General features: G+C 52.0%; 1 protein-coding gene and 1 pseudogene across 1 annotated transcript in view; one reads left to right on the forward strand and one right to left on the reverse strand.

Moving 5' to 3' along the window:
* Nucleotides 1-19165, reverse strand: part of GLDC (glycine decarboxylase) — an 84577-nt gene that overhangs the window by 26378 nt on the left and 39034 nt on the right. The window contains exons 12-18 of the mRNA XM_030885334.2: nucleotides 18830-18969; nucleotides 18199-18279; nucleotides 17255-17352; nucleotides 16103-16187; nucleotides 15909-15950; nucleotides 14340-14482; nucleotides 5058-5133 (exon numbers count right to left, since the gene is read on the reverse strand). Of these exons, the coding sequence (XP_030741194.2) occupies nucleotides 5058-5133; nucleotides 14340-14482; nucleotides 15909-15950; nucleotides 16103-16187; nucleotides 17255-17352; nucleotides 18199-18279; nucleotides 18830-18969 (665 nt within the window). The remainder of the gene's footprint in view (nucleotides 1-5057; nucleotides 5134-14339; nucleotides 14483-15908; nucleotides 15951-16102; nucleotides 16188-17254; nucleotides 17353-18198; nucleotides 18280-18829; nucleotides 18970-19165) is intronic.
* On the forward strand, nucleotides 9606-10020 carry LOC105978961 (annotated as a pseudogene).

A 19165-nucleotide genomic window follows, 5' to 3' on the forward strand; every position in this document is an offset into this window, starting at 1 on the left:
CTTTACATAAAACTCTCTCTTATACATGAGTCGCTGTGGATTTGTTTCTCCAAAGTACCCAGACTAATACAGTCACCTTCCAGATCTGGAAACGATCTCACGTGTATGGTTCCATTTCCGGCCACACAAGAGACAGGCCTAAAAGGGGGACCCCAGTCGCACCTTGGGAGACGGGGCCTTCTACTTCCATAAAGAGTTACCGTCTCAGAAACCCACGGGGGCAGTTCTACCCGGGCCTACAGAGCGGCTGGGAGCCGGCATCGCCTCGATGGCACGGAGTTTGGTTTGGATTTTAGAAGCAGAACAATCACACCAGGAAGTGACTAACCCTTTGAGGGCCGCCCATGCCCACAGACAACATGCAGAAGGGTTAGGCAGGAAGGAGGAAGGAAATTAGAACCACAGGGAGGAAGTAGGATGAGGGATGTTTGGCCTTGTGGGGACTCCAATCAATGAGATGAAACAAAATATGCCGAATGGAAAATTGATCTGCTCTGTAAACTTTCGCCAAATCCACAAGAGGTTCTTTTTTCTCAAAAGAGGAGTTTCCATGTCACCCCAAAATACTGTCCCTTAAAGACTTCCAAATACCCGTGTCCTCTGCCTTGACCTCAGTACTCCAGAACTAGGCCCACGCTACATCGAACGGTGACTTGGTGATGGTACAAAGGGGCCTGCATTCCATTCCCCTCGAGAGCAGAGTTTGCAAACTCAAATGTCCTCCCTCAGAGCGCCAGTGCTCTGCTTACCTCATCCAAGTGTGGTGACCATGGGGGTCACTTTCCCAGCACAAACTGAGGGTGACAGGCTGCTAGTAGCCCTGAGATTCATGCACTGAGGATGTAAAACAATCACTCCCTGCTCTCCGCTCACACCACCCTGCCGTCTGCGGAAAACCATGTCCAGAGGCTGCAGGAGGAGCTCCTGGGTGACCTAGGTCAAAGGGGTCAAGTCTCCCCAGAAAGGCCTGGCGATCTACTCCTGGGAAACCCTAGGGAGCATGCTTCTACCGCGACCAGCACAGGTGGCCATGAGCCGTGACCTCCTCAGCGGCAGCTGGTCCTGGTCCTATGACTGGTAGTGGCAGCGCGCACAGAGCTCCCAGGAAGAGGCCCAGAAAGCGCATCAGCCCTTAGACCGCACGCCGGGTCCTAAGAGAAGCTGGGTTTCTGAAGGCAGGTGGATGGAGAAAGCACTGTCAGAGCTCCCTGCTTTCAGTCTCGTCCTCCGGCAGATGGGCGCGGGCAACCCTCCTGCTGCTGGTCGGACGGTGCGCCTCTGTGGAAACGTGCATCGCCGCCAAGGCTGCCCAATGGGAAACGAGACACGGGAGTGTCTGGAAATGACTTCTGACCCCAGAACCACTTGGAAAGCTCTAGAAGCAAAATGGGTGGGCATCATGAAAGGGGGGCTCATCGGGGGACTATTTACTTCCCAGCTTTTCCCTCAGGAACGGTGCAAGAGTCCATGTAAGAAAACGCACAGCGGCGTGTGAGGAGAGAACTTGAACCAGACAGACGTGGACCTGTTTTGACCTTCGGTCTTCTGCTGCTTGGACACCTGTCCCCTGAAGGACCCTGGGGGCAGAGTAGGTGATGTGTTGGACAGCTAGACACAAGGTCAGCAGTTGGAAACCACCAGCCACACTTAGAAAAATGATGAGGCTTTCTGCTCCCAGAGATGGAAACCCACAGGGGCAGTTCTACCCTGGCCGAGGGGCCACTGGTTTGGTTATACGCTTTTCTTGGTAAAAAGCACCCCTCACCCCTCACCCCTCTCTTCCTCCTCTTCCTTTCTCGGGCCGAAGGAATCTGTCTTCTCCATAAAGCTTGGGTCTCTCTCACAGGTATGGTATCAAGCCAAAATGATCTTTGAATATAGGATCCCTTTGGGGCAGGAAATGGAATATTAAAAATGAAGAGAAGATATTTGTAAGTGGCCTAAATTCAGAACCCAAACAAGCTAAAAATGCCACCCCATCTTATAGAACAGGCTGATAAACAGACCCCAAAGATTTCCAAGCACTCATCCCTGGACCTGTGGCCAGCACCTGACATGGCAGGTGGGCCTTTGCAGACAGGAAATGAGAAGGATCTTGTGAATGGGACAATGATCCTGGAATACCCCGGGGGCAGGGGCGGGGGTGGGGTATAGAATCAAATGGTCCTTTCCAGAGACAGGTCCAAGATGATTTGACTGCAGCGAAAGCAGCTGGGAAGACTAACGCAGGAGGTACTGAGAGTCTCTGGTTGGATACAGGTGGGTGGAGCCCTGAGTCTAGAACTGAACTCCTCGCCGTGGCTCACCCCTTTCAGCCAAAGACTAGACAGGCTGAGAAAGGGACACGCACACACACCTGGGAACGAACCACCATCCAGGCCAAGGGGTAGCATTTGCAGGAACCAAGGTCAGAAGAGGGAGGAAGCAACGCAGGGAGGGCGCGAGAATTTGGTGATTGTGGGGACTGTACTCCGGGGGGTGCTGCCAAAGGTGCAGCACGTGGGGAAGGGTCAGCCGATTTGCTCTGCAAATGGCCATCCAAAGCATGACGGTCTTTAAAGAAAAGGCAGTCAGGGCAAAAGTCCTGAGCCAAGCCAGAAAAGGCAAGGGAGCAGGTTTCCCCCCCTGGAGCCTCCGGAAGGAGGCAGCCCTGCCCACAGCTTGAGCCCAGTCTCCCAGTTTCCAGAACGATAAGAAGTCCACCTCTATGAAGCCACGGACATTGTGCTGCCTGTGAACACAGACGGTGGGAAACGGAGAGTGGTTGCTGCGGCCATCTTGGTCCAGAACTGCACTGCAGTGGCTTTCAATGGGTCACTCAACCGGCCTCTCTCCCAAGATGTCCCTGGGTGGATGCGATGCTCTAACCTTGACCGACAGCCAAGCCCCTGTGGGAACCACCTGGGGCTGCCAATGTCAAGAGCGGCACAAGAAAGACACCCTGGTGGGACTCTCAGCGGCTCACTGCTGGGCTGTTGCAGGAGCCACCGTTATTTTCTATAAGGCGGTTTCTCCTCACCCTACAGTGGCAGTGTGGTGGGGGCGGAGGAGGCAACCGGGCTCAGGATGGCTGCTGTGGCCTATCCCAGGTGATTTCATTCCGCCTTGATTCCATCCACTGGGGCAGATGCCACCGTTCCCGGACTCCCCACGATGCCCGGCACGGTCTCCCTCTGACAGCCGAGGAGTGAGGAGGTGAGCCCTTGCCAGGGGAGACTGGTTCCTTACCACTGGTGAAATCCAGCAACGCCAGGCCACTATTGCCTCAGGGGGAGGGGAGGTGGTGGTAGTGGTGTGGTGTGGTGGTGGTGTGGTGTGGTGTGGTGTGGTGTGGTGTGTGTGTGTGTGTGTGTGTGTATGTGTGAATATCTTGTCTAGAACATGGCAACGGATACAGATGTTTGTCCAATCACTTGTATTCCCCCCAAATGCAGCTGGTAGGTCAAGAATGTGAACATTATACGTTTTAGGATCCACGGACATTTACACAAACAGCAAATCTGAAAATAAGGCCCTGGAGCGGTTTCCATCAGAGAATCAGCAGGGGCCCCGGTGGGTCAGCGGTGCCCCGCCCCCCACTTCCTCTCAGAAGAGAAACACATCTTACTGGGTCCCATTAGACTCCATTGTTCAGCAGCAGCTGCCTCCAACGTCACAGACGTGGAAAATTCCTCCCTGATTATTTGCATCATAAGTCACTTTCTTCTCTAGCGAGTTGGTCTTAATTAAGACCCTTAATCTAAAAGGGATGCCAACGTTTCCCAACTTGTGACTTCTGTATTTCCACTAGCTCGGTCATGGGGTGCCCTTCTCCGGCCTCTCCTCTCTCTCCCTGAGGCGCACACCAGCCGGCTTCTCTCCCTCTGCAGTGCGGCAAGGAACGACTCCTCTCCCTACGCATGGCACTTTTGGTGAGGCCACCGCCCACCTCATCCCGCACACTGGCCACAGAAGCTGCCCCCAAACACACTGCTCTAGCCCTTGTCTGCTCACCCTTCAGTCCGCCTGTGACTCCCCCTACACAGTTCAGTAGACGCCCCAGCTTCCTGCTGGGCAGCACCAGAAGGAAGGAGCCCGAGAACATGGGCCTTCAACCACAACTTGAAGTCAATGACCGTGCCAGGAGGATAGCAGATTCCTCTCAGGCCCATTAGCACCGGCTGGTCTCTGCAAGGGACCCCATGAGGCAAGGTGGACCCCAGGTAGCGCCCCCCCCCACGAGGCTGGACTCACAAATAAGACCGTCTTTTCCATCAAACTCGGGCCCTTTCGTAGTGAGTCCATGCGTGTCAGGCTAGAACTGTGCTCCACAAGGCTCCCCGTGGCTGGATTTCCAGAAGCAGATGCATCGGATCCACCAGCTGCTACCAGGTTCACAGCCAAGCAAATGGACGCCTGCGCTCCTAGGAGGCCCCAGACTCTCACGCCCAAAGCATGAGGCAGAAACGCCGATTCATTTGGGGACAAATCTTTGGTTGTTAGGTACCTTCAGGCTGACTTCGGGTCATGGAGACCCCAAGTGATAGGGTCCAGGTGCCCCCTAGGGGTTTCTTGGCTGTGAAACTTTGTCCCAGGAAGCAGCTGGTGCGTTCCAACCACAGACCTTCTGGTTCACAGCGGGTTCTTCATTTGAGCCGCCAGGACTTACTGCTTGATAACCATTTTTCATTGTTAGAGCTGAGGTCATGTATGGGTTTGGGCCCAGCAGGGGCTGCAGAAATATGACAGTGTGCTCTCTGGCTTCCGGGTAGGCCTGGAGCCAGGGCCCAGCCGAGGAGAGGATGGCTGGAATGACGGCCTCCCGGCTCCCTCTTGCTCCCTGGGAGGCCCAGTTCTCTAGGCACAGGACAGGTCATACGTAGATTTATGCAAATGCCCTTTATCGCTGCGTGTTTTCCCTTGCCGTGGTCAACTGATGTCCTGGGCCTGGTGCCTTGTTCACAGAACGGTGCATCTTCCCTCGGTCCCCCACATGCTCTGGCAGTGTCCACACTGCGGGAGCCTGTGGGCCGGCACGCTGCTACCCCCTGGTGGACAGATACCCCGCCAATACTTACTGTTCTGTGTCCCTCTCCCTTCTGGTCCAGGTAGGCTCGGATGGTGGCCAGCCCGGCGTACTCCCCCTGGGCGCCGCTGGAAGACAGCAGGAGAAGGGTCAGGGCGTGGGGGCTTTGCATTGACTGGGCACTGTTGGCCAAGTGTTCACCAGTGGGTGACACTATCACCCCTACTGGGCACTCTGGTCCTCGGTGGGTGCCAGAGGCCTTCAAGGGTCAAGGAGCAGTACCTGGTGTTCCTGAACAGCACCTGGCAAGCTCCCTCTCCCCCTTCCTGCTCAGAGATGGTCTTCCAGGTGCTCACCCAGCACCCCGCGCTCAGAGACCTCTTGTGGTGGTGGAAAGACTTAAGACAGCACCAAACAGCCGAACGATGACGAACGCCCATGTACCCGACTTTCAACAATGATCAACGATCTGATTTCAGCTCCATCTCTCACGAACCCGGCTCATTCTGAACAGGATTGTATGGGAAGCAAGCCCAAAGCCTGGTATTCGTAGTAAAATACGTAACACCTTTCAAAGTTAAGAATTTGCTTAGATTCTGGTAGAACGATTCTGCCATCGAACGGATCCCAATGCCAAGCGAGCCCACAGGACAGTGCGGACTGCCCACTGTGGGTTTCTGAGGCTCTACCTCTTTACCAGGGAACGCAGTCTTGTCTCTTTCCCATGGAGTGCCTTGCTAATTCAAACCGCTGACCTTACAACTGCTCCCTAACCCACTACGCCACCAGAGGGAAAAATATTGGCCAATTCCACCATTCTCATGGGGACAACTGCGTGACCTGAATGGCATTCACTATCTGTACAACCATCACCACCTCCTGTTCCAGATGTTCCTCCCAACACCGAACACCCAGTCCTTCCCCCTCCCCCTCCACCAGCCCTGGTAAACTCTGGCCTCTAGGTATTTGCCTATTTGATATTAAAGTGAGACCATGTCCTTTTCCTTTAGTTTCTGATGTGTTTCCCTCATCTGGTGGTTTGCTCCAGAACTTCATATCTCCACACGACGGAATAACATTCCACTGTCTGGACAAGAAAGCCCCGGTGGCGCAGGCGCCACTGTCATGACAGCTGGTGGCTGACGGACATTCCTGAGGGCCAGACGGAGGCAGTGGCACACGGTGACTTAGTGCCCCCCGTTCTCAGCGCCAGACAGAACTGGAAGTGAGCCCGTTGGTTCCATTCAAGAGGTCTCCCCAAGCATTCCGAATCTGGAAGCATGGAGCGGTCTTGGGGGCTCATCCTTCTGGTTGACCCATACTATTGGATTTCCCCAGAAGCTGAAGGCTAAAAGAACATGCCAGGGTGGGTTCTTTTTCAATTTCCAGAGCAAAAAACTGCGAGCCTTGAAATGCTTGGTTTTGTTGGGGGAAATAGGGAAACACTGGCCAAGATCCTGGGGGGCTGCTGGTTTGTGTCAGGCGGCAGCAGCGCTGGTGACAGGGGACCGTGGCTGACAGAGGGCCAACGAGCAGCGGTGAAGCCTGGGCTGTCAGGTGGGCCTGCGGGGCAGGGTGGACAAAGCGAGAAGAGTGCTGTGGACAGCATGGCCACTGCTGGGCACAAACAGGCTCAAGGAGCTGAGGAAGAAAACTTAGTAGAAACTGCTCCACTAATTCAACACCCATTTCTGCATCCGACGGAGCCCTGGAGCTGCAGCAGTTACGCTCTTGGCTGCTAATCAAGAGGGTGGCGGTTCAAACCCCAGCCACTCGGCAGGAGCAGGGATCTGTGGCCTCAGACGCCCAGAGGGACAACGTCCTACTCCATCCTCCAGGGTCTCCCTGCCGTTGAGTGGGTTTAGTGTGGACGTGCTGGTGGGCACAGCACTGGGGGCCCAGTGGATACACCCCCCCACTGTTAAGCAGAGGGCCCACCGTTGAACCCAGCAGTTTCTCCTCAGGAAAAAGAGGTAACAGTGTCCCAACACAGAGCCCCACCCACTGCCATCTAGTCGGTTCTTCCTCATAGCGACCCTAGTCCTTTCCGAGCCTGGTCCTTCTGGCTCACCGGCCAGAGCAGTCCCACTTTGCCCCACAAGGTCGCTGGAGCTGGAACCGACTTGGTGGCAGTGGGTTGGTTGGGTAGATAAGGAGGCTTTTAAAAGCCTGTGGAAAAAAAATTCCCCCCCCCCCCCAACCGGCATGCCAGATTCAGGAAGCACTGGTGGTCCTTGCCCATCACGCAGGAGAGCTGGGTTCCATTCACCGACCCCTCTGCACCTCCCGAGCAGCCCTTACTAGACGCTGGAGGGGGCTTGCCTGTTACTATGGTGCTGAACAGGAGGAAGACTGAGTAGGTAGAAAGGCCTGAACATCGACTTCCAAACACCAGGCAGTGAACACTATGGGTGTTTGCCTGTGAATTAACCACTTATCACATGGGACCACCTCACATGCGTGTACTGTACCCTGAATAACTGAGAACACCCGACATTGGCTCCACGCCTCTCAACTAAGGGTCAGCAGTGGTTAGGGCTTCTCTCTGCCCCTTTCCCGCAGGAAACGTGTGCGAGGGCCCTATGCAGCAGCAGCAGCAGCAGCGCTACAAGAAATGCTCAATTCAGGTGACCAACATCAAGTTCCACACTGCGGCCCAGACAGTCCACAGCAAGATCATCTTCCTCCATGGTCGGAGCCTCCACACAGGTGGTTTCCCCACCCCACCCCACCCCCTAGGTTTTTCTGTCTTCTAGTCTCTCTCTCTCTCGTCTTTTTTGCTGGAAAGAAAGCTAATCCAGGTGTTCGAGCTGGCAATGAAAGACTGTTGGAGCTCACAAAGTCGCTAGCTCCTTTGCTGCTCCATCAGAAACGTACAGCTTTGTTTGTGTTGGGCTGGTTTTGTCCTGGGTGCTCTGCCAGTTGTCTAGGTTTCAACCCGGATTGCAAGCCCCATGCTCTGATCTCACAAGGGTTCGTGCCGGGATGCTATTAAAATAAGGGGGTGAGTAGTGCCACCTTTTGGTAGAAAAGTTGTATGCAAACTGAACTGGTCAGCTGCCTTGAACAGAGTAAGCAAGGGTCTTCGAAATCACCGCTACTCCAGGAGAGGAAGCAAGCACACTGGTTTTCTGTCTGAAGATGCACTTGTTCACAGCCAGGAGGCCACTCAGACCCTCCCGTCAAACAAGCCCTTCCCTGAGGGCACCCACTCCAGCTGCTGCTGCAGAGTTCAATGCAGAACAAGGGGAAATTAGGAGGCGTTTTGAAGAGCTCAGGAGAGATTTGGGAGGAGAAGAACTAGAACAACGATAGATCAAGCAGATCCACCTGGAGAACACGAATGGGAGTTGATGGGATTGGGCAACTCAGCTGTGGCCGCTGCTCATTGGGGGGGTGGGGGGGTAGTATAGATGGTATGTCAGTCAGGTGATGGCAGGGAAGCGCTAAACACAAGGAAGAGCCCAAACAAGCATCAGAATGTCAGGACACGGTGAGGTCCACAGATTTGCACCAATGCCCTTTTCCATCCCTAACACACACACACACACACACACACACACAGAGAGAGAGAGAGAACTGTTGCATATCGGAATCTCCTTTTCCATCCCTAACACACACACACACACACACACACACAGCTGTCACATATCGGAATCTCATTTTATCTGGCTTAAAGGGTTAGGTCTTCAGAAGAGATCTGCCCCCAGGAATTCTTGGAAGGTGCTGCTGGCTTTCGGGACATGTTGCAGGTGTGCCGTGTAACCCTGATGAAGAAGCTCTTGTTGTTACTGGTTGCCCCTGTGCCATGGGGATCGACACCCTGTGGGGCTGCTCTCAGAGACGGCGCTGTAGAGCATGGCTAATGACCGTTACAGGTTGAAGGTGCCCCTGCCTACCCAGGAGCATCAAGATGGGCCAAGATCTTCAAGCCTTTTCATCCTTGAAAGGAAGTGCTTTGGTCAGTGAGGGTGTACACCTGTGCCTGGATGCAGCAGGCATCCGGTTCAACCTTCTTCTGTTCTTACAAACGGCACGACGGCTGGCTGGCAGGAGACCTGCCTCAGGTGGGGCTGCTTTGGAACATTGGCGGCTGGGTCATGGTCTGAAAAAGCCCCAACCCCCTGCCATCAGTTCGATTCCAAGGCTGCGTGTCTTCACAGAGCAGATAGGCTCATCTTGCTCCTGTGGATCAACTAACTGGTGGGTTTGAACCCCTGACCTTGTGGTTAGTAGCCCGTATACCAAGCTCACAGGGCTCCTTTCATATTGGATAAGAGTCTTAATGGGTTTGATCTTCACATTCCAGCTATGTCTTGATGCCTTATGTATAGTGGCTTAGCCATCAACAGCCAATTTCAATGTCTATCCCAGTGGAAGATTTCATCCTCTTAGCTAATCCCCCTCACCGCTCTTTGCTGTTTCCCCCCAGGTCGATTCACTCGTCCCAACCCAATGGCCACACATTAGCCTCTCCCTGTAAAAGAACCCTGTAAACAGGAAGATGGCTCGGGAGTGGGTGGGGCACTTATTGTTGGTGCCGTCAAGAAGACAGCGACCCACGCACAGCAGAAGACCACTGGGCTGCACAGACACAGCGATGCCTAAGTCAAAGGAACCTGTCTGTTCAAGCTCATCTGGCAGTGAAGTCGACAAAAAGCTAATGAGGGAAAGCAGGTTGCTCCAGAAAAGCCTGTCAAGAAGCAAGAGACTGGGGAGACTTCCAGAGCCCCATCATCCTCCAAGCAGAGCGGCCGCTGAGATGGTACCAGGCTTCAGATTGGGAAAGAGCGGTATGTCAGTGTTCGGGCTTCCACGGGAAAGGCCTGTTGACATCAGAGAATGTTGGGTGGATCGAGACAGGGAAGGAAAACCAGGAAGAAAAGGAGCGGTGGTGTCAGCTGAAGGAACAGATGTCTGACATTGATGACGCAGTAAGAAAACTAAGATCCGAGCCATATCCAACCAGTACTCTTCTCGTCATCGTTTTAACCTGTCTTTTTACATCGTTTTAACCTGTCTTTTTACATGGGCTTTCCGTTCCTAACTGTTGTTTTCCAAGCTATTATATACTTGAATTGCAAAACAATATGTAAGATGATTTTTTTAGCGTGCATTATTTAAAATGTTCTGAGTTAAGCTAACTGTCAACTTTATGAAGGGGATTGCTTGTGCCCACCACCTAGTGTGAAATAAAGTCAAGTCATACAATCTTTAAAGAAGAACGAAAGGAACACGGGGTGGTCCTGCACCCTCCTCACAACTGTGCGTGTGTTTGCGCCCGCAGATGCAGCCACCATGTCCATCCAACTAGCTGAGGGTCACCCTCTTTCTCACTGCCCTTTGACTTGGCCACACCGGATGTCCTTCTCCAGGGACGGGTCTCTCCTGACAACATGGCCAAGGTACGTGTGACAAGTCTTGCCATCCCGGCCTCTAAGGAGCGTTCTGTGCCTGACAGTTTTATCTGTTCTTTGGCAGCACCTTCGTTCAAGTGCATTGATTCTTCTCTGGGCTTCCTTATTCAGTGTCCAACTTCCATAGAAGGCGACGGAAAATATGCCATGCCTTGAGTCGGACACACCTTCACTCTCAAAGGACCTTCTTGCTTTTCCGCACTCTAGCGAGGTCTTGTGCAGCAGACAATGCAATGTGTCACCTGACCTTGGCCTCTGCTTTTATGAGCACTGGTTGTGGATCCAACCGAGATGAAATCCTGGGCAACTCCAAACTTTTTCATGGTGGTTCCTACTGGTCCGGTTGTGAGGTCTCTGGTTTTCTTTACACTGGGCCCTGGTGGTTTTAAAAGCTCTACAGGTCATTGGGTTGTGCAGTCAGGAGCAAGAGCCCCACAGCCCCGTTTGTTCCCACAGTATGTCCCAGACCAGCAGCGTCAGTATCACCTATGAATTTATGAGAAATAATACATATTCATGGTGACGCCCAGACCTAATGAATCAGAAAATCTGGGTTTAGCCAGTGAACAAACCCTCCAGGCCATTCTCATGCCCCATTAGGTCTAAGGCCCTTCAACACCTCTGTGTTCAGACTTTAACTTAAGTTTCCCAGGTGGAAACTGGGGGGAAGCAACTGCCAGCCCTTGACCCTTCTACTTTGCTGTCTGCAGCTCTGAGAGGCAAATACCACTTCCTCAATGTCGCAGCAAATTGAGTCGCGGCAACTCCAGCTAGTTTTCCACTTGAGAGACTCACCAAAGGTGTTAATTATTGCTAATGCCCATCTCCACAGGGCCTCACATTCTAACCCAACACTTCCTGGAGGGGATCGTGAACTGCAGGATGATTATCAGGGCAACCAGGTGTTCCGGGGCACAAGTGGAAGCAAGTCATGGTTGGCAGAGTGGAAAGTGGGCAGGTAATGAAATAGTCTCAAACCATTTCCTTCACTGCAAGGAAACGCTCTATGGGGTTGGAGACTGAGCCAACAAATGGGAGGAAAATAAAAGTAACTTCTTGGCATTTTTGCTTGAGGTCCTTTAAACCCGGCTGTGATCCCTGGGTGGCGTAAGTAGCTGAAGCACTTAGCTGCTCATAGTGACCCCATGCGATGGAATAGGCCTGCCCCACAGATGGAATAGGAGTCCCCAAGCCCAAACCCACTGCCATTGAGTTGATTCCGACTCAGAGCCACCCTATGTAGGGTTTCCAGTTTCTGAGACGGTAAAGCCTTCCTCCCGAGAAGCAATCAGCAGGCTTAGCCCATCAGAGGAGCCCTGGAAGCTATGTGTTGGGCTGGTAATGGCATGGTCAATAGTTCCAAACCATCAGCTACTCCTTGGGTGAAAGAAGAGGCTTCTACTCCTTTATAATAAGTGACCAACTGGGAAATCCATAGGTCCACTCTGCCCTGTTTCACTGCGTCGCTATGAGTCAGTGCAGCTTGTTTTGGGTTTCTCGGCGTTAGCAGCTCAATACCTAACCCATGGTGCCACCAAAGCTCCTGCCCTTATGGTCCTCATCGTCACTGGGTCGAGTCTGACTCACAGAGACCCTGGAGCAAGAGGAGAGCTGTCCCTGTGGGTTTCCAAGGCTATTATCTTTCTGACAGCAGACAGCCTCGCCTTTCTCCTTTACAGCACCTGGTGAGTTTGAACTCTAGACCTTAGGGTGAGCTGCCCAACCCATGACCCACCAGGGCTTCCTCCCACATGGCTTAGCCACTGTCAAAACGGCTCATGGGGATGGACCTACGTCTGGGAATCTCTGAAGAAGGTGCCACTGTGTCCTCTTCCTGTGGCAGTTGCCTTTCCCAGTGTCTTGTTTTCACAAAGCACATGGCTTGGCCGTGGAATCTGTGCAGCAAACAGGAGACGGGGCATCTTTGTGTCGGATTAGAGTTTGATTCCTTTCTGGGCGGCACACTTATCAGAGAGTGCGCACTAAGCAGGCCCGGTCCCTGCAGAGGTCCCTCCGTCACAGCGGGAAGGTTCACACTCTTCAACCAACAGACCCTACCCGCTGGAAGGGCAGCGTGCACCCTAGGACGAGCTCGGGAGGCAGGCTGGGCTGGGAAAGGAGCTGGAGGGCCCGGGAGGAAGTGGGAGGAGGGCTGTTGCCTCGCGGCGGTTGTGATCATCAACATCGCGGACCAAGGAATTGTCGCACAGGAAACCAATTTGCTCACCCCACCCACATCCCAGATGCACACTCTCTGGAGGCATGACGTTGCATGCACAGAAATCTAAACCAGTCTTTAAACAATGCCAGTAAATAAATATGTTTCAAAACATTTTTGAATTTCAGATACTGAGACAGAAACGATTCCAGCAACTACACAGCCAACAGTGAAGCTACTGCTGGGGAGACCAAGGTAGGAGCAAGAGAACCTACTGGGCGACCGACGTCACCTCGGAACCCATGCTACCGTGTCGCCTCACCTGGAGGCAACCTGCCGGTATGTCATTAACCTGTGCGTGCGTGCGTGATTCCTCTCCGTGCTTCCTGTGCCGGCAGAGGGATCACAAGTGCAGTAGGCTTCAGGCCTTGCTGTGTCCCAGAATCCCTTGGGTTGCTTCTTTCAACTTTTTATTACTAATTAGGCGGGGGTTTACACTTCAGATCATCATTTGCATATTTTAAAAAGTTAAAACAATGTATCAAACCTCCAAATAGTTTGTCCGGTCCCCCTTCTTTTTTGCTCTTGTAGAATATGGTCCTTGCTGGCACCTTGGCTCAGCTTCGTCTAACATCCAACCCACTGCTCTGCTTCCCTCCCCGTCTACCATCCAACTCACTGCTCTGCTTCCCTCCCCTCCACCCCCTTTCCTGGTCACGGTCAAAGTCTGGGTCTTTGGGTATGAGAAGCATTTGTCGTGGTTTCTTTCTTTGGTAGTAATGGTCTCGTGCAAGATTTGTCCTTTGCACTCAGCAGAATGTCCTCCAAATCCATCACCATAAGATGTTGCTTCACAGTCGTGTCAGGATTGTGTAACGAGGCATTGTGTTCCATTGTGTGTGTGGTCCAAAGTATTTACCGATCCTCCCACTGGTGGGCCGTTAGGTTATTTCGGGTGACTTCTTAAAAATAGATTACTAGGCTCGATCCCTGGAGATGATGGAGCCCAAAATGTGTGTGTTTCACACGCGCCTGTGTCACGCACCTGTGTCACGCGCCTGTCCGGTTTGGATGGAGCCCTGTGGTTTAAGAAAGCACTGTTCAATGCTTTTATTTTGCCGACAGAAACTCACGCTAGAGGGAAGGTCCCTTTCAACGTCAGTGACAGGACCAAAGCCGTGTCCAAGGTCTCTAGCTGGGATTGATTGACATGTGGGCTTGAGTGTTATTCCTAGACACCATACCACCGATACAGTATCGTAATGATAGAGTGCCTGCTTTCCCAGGATGGTCCACAATCAAACATACCTCTTAGTCACACAATTAGAGTCCTCTCTCACACTGAGTCGGGCCTGGCTGTCTGACTGTGTCTCAGCCTAACAGATAAACCATCTAAGTGATGCTGGGAGACTTCAGAGAATAGGCCCTAAGAGGCCGGCAGCGCCCACATGCTTCATCTTAGAACACTGGGACCCAGACGTCATGCTGTGAGGAAGCTCAAGCAGCCTGTGGAGAGCTGCAGGTGGGGAAGAATCAAGACAAGCCAACATCCACAACTGATTTCCCGGGTCAATGGCCCAGCACCGATCTTTTAGCCTCACCACTGAGGCCACTTGGGATTTTGCAGCCATCCCACCATGGCAGCAACACCGTGTAAAATGCACTGTCCCATGAACTCACAGGGCCGTGCAATCCTCCATCGCCGATGAAACCCCTAGGCAACAACAGCCAGCTGAAACAATAGCTGAAATCCCCTTACCTGTTAGGCTGGAAAGAGATTTGGTCATAGCCTGTAAGTTCGCACAAATCCTTCTCGAGCTCTCGGAAGAGTTGCTGGTACCCTTGAGCTTGGTCCAAGGGCACAAAAGGGTGGATATTTGCAAATTCTTTCCATGTGATAGGCTGCAGGGCAAGGGAAAAAGGGGAGGTGAAGGGGTGAAAGAGAGAGATTCTAATTTATATGCATATACAGAGTATACTAAGATGTTATAATAATGAGAACAACTAGACTGATGATGATGATGATGGCAGCAATAACTATCATTAAAACCGCACAACTCATTTTGAATGTGATTTAGCCATGGGGGCAGGGGGAATGCTCTAAAATGGATGTGGTGATGATTGTACAATTCTCCTTGATATGATTGAACGATTGTAAATTATGTGCCAATAAAACTGTTAGGGGAGGCTATCATTAGGGTACTGGTGGCATACCAGGCTACACATTGAGTTGCTAACCCTAAAGTCGGTGGTTCAACCCCACCAGCTGCTGCAGGGGAGAGCGATAAGCCTGTCTACGCCTATAAAGATTTAAAGTAAAAAAAAAAAATATTTAAAGTCTCAGGACCCCAAAGGGCAGTGTACTCGGTCCCAGGGGGTCGCTGTGAGCTGGAAACAACTCCAAGGCAGAGGGGGGGAAAAAGTGATTTGTACTAGATGGTCCTAAGTGCTTTCAATACATTCATTCAGCTAAGTTTCACGAAAATCTTCTCAGGTAGGGCTAGTACCAGCTCTGTTTTTAGAATGGGACCCAGAGACCCAGAGAGAAGCCTAGGTGGAAATATAAGCTCGCCCTATCTTTTCAGACATGCGCACAATGTCTACAAGTAGGTTTATATTCATGAGGTCAGCTGAGTGGTCTCAGCTGGGGTTTCTTCAACCCCCACGCAGCACATCATGCAGAGCGGGGAAACAAGACTCAGGGGCCGCAGGCAGCCCCTTCTTCCCATTTGACAGAACAGGGGCCTGTGCCTGCTGTGGTTTGTCCATCACTGAAACCCTCAGAGCCACACCGCATGAGCTGGTGTGACCACGTGGGCTGGGACCTCAGAGAGATTCTTGCCAACCACAAGGACAGGTGACACAGGCTGTTGGCACCATGAGGACATTAGAGCCTTAAGTGTTTAACTCTGTTGCCCACGGGAGGTGGGGCAACTTCTAGGAGGAAAAAAGGCTCAGGCTTCTTAATCCTCCCTGAGTTTAGGAGTTAGAAATAGACACATCAGAAAGCTTCAAACAGGATGGCAGGTTGTTTTTTTTGGTCTTGTTTTGTTTTCAGAGGCTAGAAGACAGGAATGCTACATGCTGAATCATTTCACACTTTTAAAAAAATGATCATTTTAGCTACCTAGAAATGTGGATGATCAAAATTTGGGGAATAGTAGGCTCCCCCACCCCCTCCCCAAGATCATTACGTAATGGCAACGTAAAGGATTATTAAAATAGCTGCCACGTCGCAGTCCAGCAGCTGTGTCTAGTCTACTGCCTGCATACAACTATCTAGAACGCGGCCCCATGCAGCTCCCTCTTGGCCGAGGGACCTACTTACTGTGAGCTGAGAGGAACTGTTCAGCTTCATGGTGCAGGATCCCTTTAAGAAACACAAATATCACGTGACTGGTCCCCCAGGGGCCAGCCCTCAAGCCTCAGGACACAACCACCCCTACTCATCCCTCCCGCAACCCCTAGGCTGCAGCCTAGTCAGGGTGGGGACCAGGGTGCCAGAAGGAAGGTCATAACTACCAGGGGAATCATGCTGTGGACCAGGGATATGTCTTTGTTCTCCAGTTTCTTCATGTACCGCACGATGTTTGTTTCGGAGTGATAACTGTGAACGACAAACACAGGGTGGGTTAGGGCCTGTGAAATTACAGGAGTCCTCCTGGAGTCGAGACTCGCTACCTTCAAAACACAAGCACAACAGGTCAACACTGCTGGGGGGGCAGGAGGGGAACAGGGAACCTCCACGAGCCCCCGAGGGTGCCCTGACAAGAAGCTGCATGTGGGTATGAGATGGAGTTTGAGAAGGTGTATGTGGGGAGGGGGGGAGGGGAGAGATTGAGGTTGTGGACGTGAACTTGAAGCTGTATAAACCCAAACTCCCTCTTCTTGACAGTAAAAAGGGAGGAGAACCGGCAGCCGGCTAGGTCTTCTTTGCCCGTGTCAGGAATGAGATACTCACCGCGGCTTTATCTAAGGACTAAGGTACGCCAGACCCCAGCCATGCCTCTCGGGCTTGTGGAAGCTTGACAGCAAAAAGGAAGGCAGAAGGTGTGATGCCCTCAAATTGCAGCGTTGCCCCCAAATACGGACTCTACCCAGGGAGCCCTGGTGGCAGAGTGGTTATGGGTTCGGCTGCTAACCTCTAGGTTAGCAGTTTGAAACTATCGGCCAGCTCCGATGGAAAAAAAGGAGGCTCTCTACCCCTTAGAGAGGTACAGTCTCAGAAACTCATAGGGACAGTGAGTTAGGTTTTGTTTGTATAAACAAAGCAGGCACACATGAAAAATAGAACCTGAATGTCCCTGAAAGGTGAGGATGGTGAGACTTCACCTCACTCACTTGGGACATAGCATTAAAAACAAACAAAACTAATAAGGACACGACATTTTGTCAAGTAGAGGGTCCCTGAAAACAAGGGGAATCCTCCAAAAAATGAGTTCCCACATCAGGCACAACGTGGCCTCAAATGTCGCAATGACCATGGTGATGGCTTGGACAGGCCGGTGTGTCCTTCTCTTACACAGAGGATGCTGCCAGGAATCTGAGCCAAAACAGCAGCAACTAACAGGCCTGGTTCGGCCCAAGAACTCTCTCAACGTCCCAGGCCTCCCTCCTGGCTCCTGATCTCACGACCACAGCACAGAACTCCGGCTTCGCATAGGCCTCACTAACCTGTTGAACACCTGATGTGTGAGGAAGGCACTCGTTCTCTTGAACGCAGTCCCTGGGATCCCTCGAGGCTCCTCTCCCATGCTTTCAGCTACCAGCTCCTGCCCGTACAGACCGCAGAAAGTCAAGGGCGAGAACCATGGCTGGAGCATGTGGAGATATCCCTGCTTCAGAGCCACAGACCTAAGTCCACACTCTGACAGAACACAGGAAATCACCCCGCTAGGCATCCCCCATGGTGTGGTAGTGGGCCTCAGGAGTTAGCATCGTAGACATTCTCCAGGGTACCATACTTAAGTTGTATTGAGCTTGGTGACAAGAGATGAGGACAAAGTATGCAAAGTTTACTAGAGAGGAAATTAACTTTGGCGTTTCCTCTTGTTCGCTGGGGAAGGAAGCAAGTTCCAGTAGACTTTAGGGGTGTTCAAATGAGTGATCCGGAGATAACTCCCCTCAAGGAAGGATTCTCAGTTGACCTGGGTCTTTTATTTTGGAGAAGAGTCCCAATGAAATGCCAAGGCTGCTCCTCATTCTGCCCCAAGCTGGCAGTACAGTCATGCAGAGCCCTGGTGGGTGCTGCTCTATACATATCCATCAAACACATGGAACAAATGCTACATTACATTGAGTGCACAGTTCTAGAGGAACAGACCCTCTGCCTCGTCACACTCACGTCTACAAGAAGCAACGCCATCTTTGACACCACCTCAAACAAAAACCAAAGTGAAACCTCCTGCCATCGACCCCAGGCCAACGCGGAGCGACCCCATAGGTCAGAGTAGCTGGGCTCTGAAGCTTTCACTGAGGCAGACTGCCTGGGCTTTTCTATTCTGGAGTGGCTGGGGAGTTTGAACCTTCGACCTTTCAGTGTCAGTCCAATGCTTAACCCTACCTACAGCATCAGGGGACCTCCACCCCAAGAGGAATCCCATTTTGACTTTACTTACAGCCGATGACTCACAGCCAAAGATCCACAGCAAGTCATCCAGATCTTTCTCATTCACGGTCTCGTCCAGAGAAATGCCAAGCTACGGAAATGAAAACAAAAGGAGAACATCATTTTTCAGCTCTAAGACAACTGGGAAAACTGGACCAACTATCCATCCATCCCCAAATATTCAAGTTGACCTATAGAGAAAGCCGATTGGACCAGATCTAAACTTGGCGTGGTTTGGTTTTGCAAGCCAACGGCCATTGACTAGCCCAAGGAACCCCTGTGTGGTCTGGCTGTGTCCACCTTTCCCTTCCCTGCAATGGCTTTACGACAGCCTTTACTCAAGTGGTAATACAGGGATGCATAGGAGTTTTATGAGCAACATATGAGCCTTTGAGCCCTGAAGAGAATACAATGTCTTAAAAAATAGCCAGGGCTGAATTAGCCCTACAAGGCTGTCACAGTGTTCCAAATTGGAAATGAAAAACATTGACCAAAAAAAGACCGTATCGCAAATTCCAACATTGATATCTTTCCCAGTAGGGATTTTTAAAACCAGAGCAGCTTTGGAAGAGAAAGTCATGAACACTGTGAGAATTTGTAAAAACAGGGCAGTGGGGTGGGGGAGCGCGCGTTTGACTTACGGTGCCATCCTCAAAGAGCCGAAGATTGATCTGCCTCTGAGCAGCTCTATCCAAGACCTCCTTCACGGCGCAGCCACACTGGACCTTCAAGGTGTCGAAGAACAAGTCGTGCTGCAGCTGATGCCCCGCACGCTTGAGACCTAGACCGGAGATCACCACGGTGGCCAACAGTCACCGCTGGGTACGTTTCGACTCATGTCCCTCTAGAAGTAGTGTGCGTGCACCAGTGTGTGCTTGGGGAAAGAATCTAGGGTGTCGTGAACATCTTTGCACTTCTCCATTTAGGCCTTCTCTGGTTCTAATGAAGCAATCTTTATGCTTCTATTTCCTCCCTCT

The sequence above is a fragment of the Echinops telfairi genome, unplaced genomic scaffold (genome assembly GCF_000313985.2).
Source record: "Echinops telfairi isolate 266 unplaced genomic scaffold, ASM31398v2 ScPeMD7_25;HRSCAF=90, whole genome shotgun sequence".
NCBI lineage: Eukaryota > Metazoa > Chordata > Mammalia > Afrosoricida > Tenrecidae > Echinops > Echinops telfairi.